The 7,512-nt window shown below is 49.0% G+C and overlaps 1 protein-coding gene across 1 annotated transcript in view; it reads left to right on the plus strand.

The window, feature by feature from the left end:
• Positions 1-3,509: 3,509 nt before the first annotated feature.
• Positions 3,510-7,512, plus strand: part of LOC113490693 (rho GTPase-activating protein 39-like) — a gene marked incomplete at its 3' end in the record, with an annotated part of 36,538 nt that continues 32,535 nt past the window's right edge. The window contains exon 1 of the mRNA XM_026867263.1: positions 3,510-3,677. Within this exon, the coding sequence (XP_026723064.1) occupies positions 3,637-3,677 (41 nt within the window). The remainder of the gene's footprint in view (positions 3,678-7,512) is intronic.

The following is a 7,512-nucleotide window of genomic DNA, read 5'->3' on the forward strand; positions in this document are numbered from 1 at the left end:
CGAGTCCCAGAGTGCCGGCAAGCACCGGCTGCTGCTGCTTTGCAGGGCAAAAAGTGTTTCTGCTAAAACCCCATGGCCACCATCCCTGTCTCCGTGTGACGCTGGAGGCTCCTGTCTCCAGCTGCCTGCACAGCAGAGAGCTCCCAGCATCCCTACCTGGGGACCACACCTGTCCCCCGACACCCCTGCGACCCCCTTTCCTGCCGTGCCAGGGCACATCTGGCCACGGGCACATCTGCTTGCCTGCCCCAGCTCCTCGTAGCCACCCCCAGAGGTGACCAAGCGTGGTGGGAGCAGGACGGGGAGGGAGGACCCAGCTGCGGGTGTGCTGCTGTCCCACAGGGACCGGGGTCACCGGCTCCTTCTGCACTACTTCCCTGCCTGGCCGCGGCTGATCTCGCCTTTGTCTTCTCAGAGCGTGGAAGCTTCTAATTAAAACTTGCAGCCCGCTCCCAGTTCATTTGTCTCATTAAGGGGGGTGCCACCTCATCTCTGGGGTGCCACGTCCTTCTCCCAGCTGCAGAGATGCACCCCCAGCATGCCCTGTCCTTCTCCTGGCCCCATAGATGCACCCCTGGGGTGCTCCATCCTTCTCTCAGTGACAAGGATGGGTTCTGGGTGCTTCCCATGGTGTGCCCTATCCTATCCTATCCTATCCTATCCTATCCTATCCTATCCTATCCTATCCTATCCCATCCCATCCCATCCCATCCCATCCCATCCCATCCCATCCCATCCCATCCTATCCTATCCTATCCTATCCTATAGGATCCTTCCCTACCCTACCCTACCCTACTCTTTTTTCCCTGATTCTTCCCCTCAGTGCTTTCGGAAGGACCAAAAATGAGCAGCCTCCAGGTCTGTCTTTTTTCTTACCCCGGGGCAGTCTGCTGCGCTCGTGCACTTTTTATGGTAGCTCCATCCAATCTCTATTTATCGGGCTCAAAGCTGTCTGGACACTTCACCGAGGTCAGGCTATGGAAGCCCATGATGAGAGGAGTGGCATGAGGCTCCATCTGCATTTCCCAGCATGATTAAATTCAGGGATCTGTGACCTTCATCTGAAAAGACAGCTGCTTTCCTCTACATCTGTGCTGTGGTGGCTAGCAAATACTCGTCCTGCCCTTGCTGCTGGTTGCAGTAGCTCTTTCATTAGGAGACCTCTCCTCATCTACAACCCTCAGCTTGGCAACTCTCAAAGCACGATGTAAAGTTTGTTTGATTAGACTTTTGGCAAATTGATAGAGGGATTTTGGATTACAGGAAAAATACTGATAACTAGCTTGCACGCTGTCCCTCTAGTGCTCTGCTAATGACTTTGTGGAATTCCCATCTCTCCAGTGTCTCGCATTTGGGTTGTCTTAAATCATTAAAAAGAAAAAAAAAAAAAAAAAAAAAAAAAAAAAAGAGCTCAGGCTCTCCACGCTCCTGCCAAGTAGGTCAGGGTTTTCCCAGTTGTACAGTTTGGGAAACGGAGACATTATTCAGAGCGACTTTCTCCAAGTTGTTTGGTGAGATGAAGACAACTGGAAGCACAATAGTGGTTTCAAGCATTAGTTCAGGACTAGTCTTCAAGTGATAATAAGTCATTTGGCCTAATCAGAGCCCAATTAAAATAAATCTTGGCAAAACCTGGAAAAATAAATGGTGCGTTCCTGAATTCTGCAATGGAGGAGAAGCTGCAGGATCCCGAGACGTGGTCCAGAAGAAGGGTGGGCAATTGGTGCTGCACAAAATGAGACAGACATACCTCCTTACGTTTTGAGCTATTGAAAATGCCGCCTGATGCTTCCCATGGGAGGAAATAAGCCAAAAAGCTGTGATGGTTGTGCTGCCACTGTGGGCTAAGGGATTTTTTTGCCCGATCAAAGTGGAAAAAGCAGCAAGGCAGGAGCATCACCGTGGTGTCTGTATGATATCAAACTTCAGGCTCAGAAGAGTTTGGCTGCTAATAAGCTGCTCTTTACAGCGTTAGCTCATGGGATTGTGGTGTGTGGATAATCATCGAATAGCTTGGGGTGGGAAGGACCTTTGAAGATCATCCAGTCCAACCACCCTGCCATGGGCAGGGACGTCTTCAACCAGAAGAGCTCAGAGCCCCGTCCAACCTGGCCTTGAATGTTTCCAGGGATGGGGCATCGACCACCTCTCTGGGCAACCTGGGCTGGTGTTTCCTCACCCTCATCGTAAAAAATTTCTTCTTTAGATCTCATCTGAATCTTCCCTTTTTTTAGTTTAAAACTGTTACCCCTTGCCCTACGGCTATAACCCCTACTAAAATAATGATTAAAGAGGCTTGAATTTAGAAGGAGGAGGCAGTCGATTTGAGCGACAGCGGGTTGGTGGTCAATGTTCAGTCCGTGGGGACAGTGTGGGGGTGAGGGAGGGTGGAGGGATCTCCTTGAGTGGGAAGGGGAGAGAAGAAAGCCGTGGGTTTTAAAGAGAAGCAGCCCAGCCATGGTGTCGAACCCAGGCTAGTATCGACACCCCAGCAGGCCTCTGGCTTGAAAGAATAAAAGAGCCTCTTTCAGCAGTCCTAAAGCAATCAGGAGAAAATAACTCATTTATGAAATGGGTGCTTCTAGCTGGGAGAATCATTACACTCAGAATCCCTCCTCCATTGTCATTTTACTTTAATATTAAACTACTCAGGATAAATTGTTACCCAGGAAATTTTTTAGGCGGAAGGTGACATCGGGGAGAAGAACATGGAGCATTAAAAATGGATTATACGGTGTCATTTCTTGACTACTTGCCCGAGATATTAAATATGTAGGATTTAAAGCCCAGATCTTGTGTTGATTACACCACGGCTCTGAGGCTGTTTAGGTCTTCTCCATACTGCTTCTGCTTGGGCAAAATGGGGTTTTACCTTGTCCTGATTTAAGCTTCTGGCTTGGCAGAAGGACCTCTTGTGTCAGGTTTCTTTTTTCTCTTCCTTTTATAATCGGAGCCTATTCTTCATCCCCTTTGCATGCCATCTGCTGCAGCTGCGAGTTCAAAACTTATATACGCTGAGGTCAGGCTTCCCTTTTTTATTTAATTTCCTTTTTTTTTTTTTTTTTCTGAAATGAAGGGGGATCTGAGGCAGGTCCTGTTAAAGCATCAGGATTAGGGCTCTGTAAGCATATGGGAAATAACTCGCGTGGCTGCTGGGCGGTCTCCTCCTGTTTATAATTACTCTGTTCAGGTTCTTGTAGCAGACGTATTGTGAACGGGCTCTGAAGTGGGTAGATGGCAAACTTTCGGGAAAAAAAAAAAAAAAGCAACCCCTTGTTTCCTGTCTAAGCGTCATGTATTTAGGAGCCCAACTAATTAAGCTCTTCTGAAAGAGCCGTCTGGCTCCAGCAAACAGCTTCTCTGTGGTTCTTTCTATTGCAAAACCCTGGGGGAGGCTGGATTGGGAGGGCAGTGCCATCACCCACATGGCTTCGGAGGGGAGGGCTCTCTGCCAGGCCCTCTGGAGATAGCCTGCCCACTCGCTCTCCTCGGGGAGACATGCGACGACTCGCTTTCGCAGCCTCTCTGCAGAGCACCCCAAATTAGACCCTTTAGGTGGATGCGTCGTCATCCGAAAGGAAGAAGAAAGTCGCCCTGAAGACTCGTCTCCTGAGCAGCCCGGAGGGATGCTGTGAGATGGCAGATGAGGGGATGACGGGACTTCTCTGTGGAAGGAGGTGGGCATCAGGCTTATAGATACAACAGCCTTACGGCGCTGGTGGCACTAATAGCAGGTTTGAAATGAATGCCTTTTGTGAATGTGACTTTCTTTTGCTTCACCTGGCTCAGTCACGCTTCTGGATGCAAAAATATAGATAATAAAATATCCCATTGAAACTTGTCTTCTCTTGGTTTTGTGCTCTCCCAAAGGCTACCTGGTGCCATGCTGCTCGTAGCAAGACCAGGCTGTAATTCACGAGCTTCCCTCTTTGAAGCTGTCAACAGCCGAGCTGTAAAGCCTTGGGGAGAGCGGGGTTGATGAAGGGAGGGGACATCCAGAGTCTCTTTTCCTGGGCAGATGGAGATCTGTCAGCAGTTTTGACAGCGGAGGCTGATGGGTTTCTGGACTGAGCTTCACTGCCGTGCTTAAACTCTTGCGGAGCAAAAGTTGCCTGCTGTTGCTGATTATCTGGTTTCCACGGGGTTTTTTTTTGTATTTTGATTAGGTTCACAGTTTGGGGTTTTGTGCTTAAAGTGAAGTAACAGGATGTCAAATACTCCCTCGTACGCCTTGCTCCCCATTAAACGCTTGCGCTCACGTGGCCAGCTCCTGTACACAACAACTCTCGGTGGCAGACGCAGGCTCAAGAGGTGGTTAAGGACTATTGAGAGCAAGCGTTCGCTGGCGAGGGGGGACAGCTTTGCCCTTTATTGCTCTTTTCCACCCTCCCTTGCTATGACGGCGTGGAAACACTCAAAAGGGCTTGGAGAAACACTGCCGGCTCTGTTCCCATCCCGGGCCGGCGGATGCGGTCAGGGGCCATGGTCTGTGCGAGCGCGAGCACACGGGACGGTGCTGGAGGCATTGCACCGCGGAAGCCCATCACACGTGATCTTCTGAAAAGGGCTATACAGCTCTGGCCAGCTATTGTATTGCAGCCTGCGACGTCGAGAGCTGCCCCAGGTCCTCCCCGGCATTGCTAAATCGGCTCTATCCTAATTTATTCTAATTAGGTGAGCTTTCATCTCGTATCCAAGCTTTTTCACTACGAGGCTGAGTGTGTGTGTCACTGTCTGGGACGTGGCATCCTTTGCTTCGGATAGAAATGTTTTCTCGGGGAGCTGCTCCGCTGCAAGACCAGGGGAATGAGGGTTTTTGTGCTCTAATTTCAGAGTCGATGGTTCTTTGTACTCTAATCAAGAGGTTTTGATGCCATAATTAAAAACATGGACTTAATGGGTCTTCTGCGGAATGTAAATTCTCAGGAAAAATACAAGCTAAACTTTTGAGACCAAAGCACTTTTGTGCTCACTTAGCCTATTGTAATTAGGGGTGTGGTGCTTAAGGAATATTAATTAGCCCCATGGGTGAGGCTGGGGAGCCAGAAAAATGCTGCCTCCGCCCCTATTCCCCAGTGGGAGTTTTTAGGAGCTGCCTGCTGAGCTAAGCACGGGAGACAGCAAGCGGCAGGGAGCAAAGTTTCTTGGGGGAGGAAGGGTATCCCCCAACCTCCTCCTTTAAAAACAAACAAACAAACAAAAATAAACCAAACCACTTTCAGGCGTTGGGTGCAACTTTCTTTGGTAGCTGGTTTCGCCAACTGAGTTTAATTCGCCTCCATCATCTCCCTGGGGTAGTGGTTGCCGCTTTAATTGCGATAGCAAATTTAAGAAGACTTGTAGCAAATGTTGAAGGAGGGGGCTGGTTCAGCTGAGCGCAGGGATTGGCATCTACAGGTGGGCAAGTGTCCTCACAGAGCATTTGCTCGGCCGCCAGACGGCTTGCCGAACGTGAGATTCGGTGCCTGGGAGGACGCCGATTCCATCCACGACACACAGGACTCCTGAGGACATGCCGCAAGGCACCTCGCTATCCCTAGAATCTCTAAATTATAGCTAAATTACCCTACTATTCCCTGGGAATCCTGTAAGACTCCTTCTGGACGGATAATGAGGCAGGAACTGATTGGTTAACGAGTAGTTGCTTGGGCACAGGTGATGGAGAGCTGCTCAGGTATTTGGTGAACAAACCCAAGTGGCAGGAGGTTTGTTTTCAGTGGGGTCACCACGAACAGAAAAAGGGGTTTAAAGCTTTGAAAGAGAAGACTGCAACAGCTAAAAGCTGTCTGATGTAGAAGGAAAAACAGCCGTAGTAATTACAGCAGTAAATGTAGTGATCAGGAAGCAGGGAAAAATGATAGGGCAGGATTATCAATTAGATACTGACTCAAGAGATCAGAATGGCAGAGGGAGAAATTAGTGCTGAGAAACCAGCTTTGTGGCTAGCCAGCATGTGCAAAGCTTGTTCTTCACCGCAGTACTGGCCTGTGATTTGATGCAAGGGATATCCTTGTTGGTAATGCAGAAAATGCAGACGAGCTCAGCCTCCTCCTAATGTGATTTAACCTAGTGTTGTTTGAAAAATGGAGGCAGAGGGTAAAAATTAGGTGCATTTAAAAAAAAAAATAAACAAATCATTTATGGTAAATAAAATCATAGAATAGCCCAGGTTGGAAAGGACCTCGACATAACAACCTGTTGTGGGACCAGATAACCGTAGGAATAGCTCCTCAGATCTTCATTTTTCAGTGAGTCTTGGAAATTGAGGAAAGCAGAAGATCTGGTTAAAAGCTAATATCGTGTCAAGGTATTAAAAAGGGAAAGAGAAAGATCCAGGTAACTGTCCTGGCAAGCAGGTGTTTGGGGGAAAAACAATGTATTTGGCTGGTAGAAAACCATTAATGAAGATTTAATGGCACTGTGGGGTCCATAACCATGAGCACATGGATTGGGGGTCAAGTTGAGCGCCGATCCTGGCAGCTCCAGGAAAGTTGATCCGCAGTTGTTTTAATTCTGGGAAGATTGAAGGCAAATGGTAAATAATCAAGGGAACAAACTGGACCCGGATTATGTGGTAAACTGCTGCTGGTGGTGGCAGGACCTGGAGAAGCCCTCGGTTGTCCGATGTCCATGGTGCTCTGGTCTGGGTTTGGTTTTTTTTTTTGAGATTAGAATTGAGACTATTCTTTTTCTGAGAATATCGAGACTAGAATATCTGAACTAGAAACTGGGCTCTGATTCTTGGATGGAGGTCAGATATTTGTCACAAACAAATTGTAAAAGGGAAGAAATCCTTTCCTAGAAAAGCCCTTTAAACAGCAGTGAAGTTAAAACTAGTTCATGGAAGTCCGAGGGCTTACGCTATCCAAAAGGTCAGACTAAGAGATAAGTTTTCAGTTTTCAGTTGTGGCACATGAGATGACTTTTTTTTTTTTTTTTTTAATATTCATTTCACTGGCAGCTGCTAGCTGTTTTCCTCTGAGATCTGGTTAACCCAGTTTCTCCTCCTGCAGTGTCTGCAGTAATGAGATAGATCTCAGCCTGGTACCGGGCGCATCCCGGTGACATGCGGTGTTGTGCCTTCGTTATAGGACCAGTGACAAATGATGGAAGGGAACCGAGGGACATGAGACATACCTGCCGCTGCCACCGTGTCCCTCCCTGCTAAATTTGGCTGCAGCTTCTCCTTGCATGAGAGCGGCTGCGGTGCACAGCTTGAGCCTGGAGCTCTGCCGTGCTCGGTGCTGCACGTAGTGGCTTTAGTCTGTTTAGACAACTGGGGGAGTTTCACTGAGGGCAAATGCCGGGGGCTGCCTTTGGGCCACAACAACCCCCAGGGGGGCTCCAGGCCTGGGGAGGAGTGGCTGGAGAGCTGCCGGTCAGAGAGGGACTGGGGGGTGAGAATGAGCCAGAGTGTGCCCAGGGGGCCAAGGAGGGCAACGGCATCCTGGCTGGTGTCAGCACTGGCGTGGCCAGCAGGGACAGGGAAGGGATCTGAGCCCTGGGCTCGGC

The sequence above is a fragment of the Athene cunicularia genome, unplaced genomic scaffold (assembly GCF_003259725.1).
Source record: "Athene cunicularia isolate RWA unplaced genomic scaffold, athCun1 SCF_21, whole genome shotgun sequence".
Taxonomy (NCBI): domain Eukaryota; kingdom Metazoa; phylum Chordata; class Aves; order Strigiformes; family Strigidae; genus Athene; species Athene cunicularia.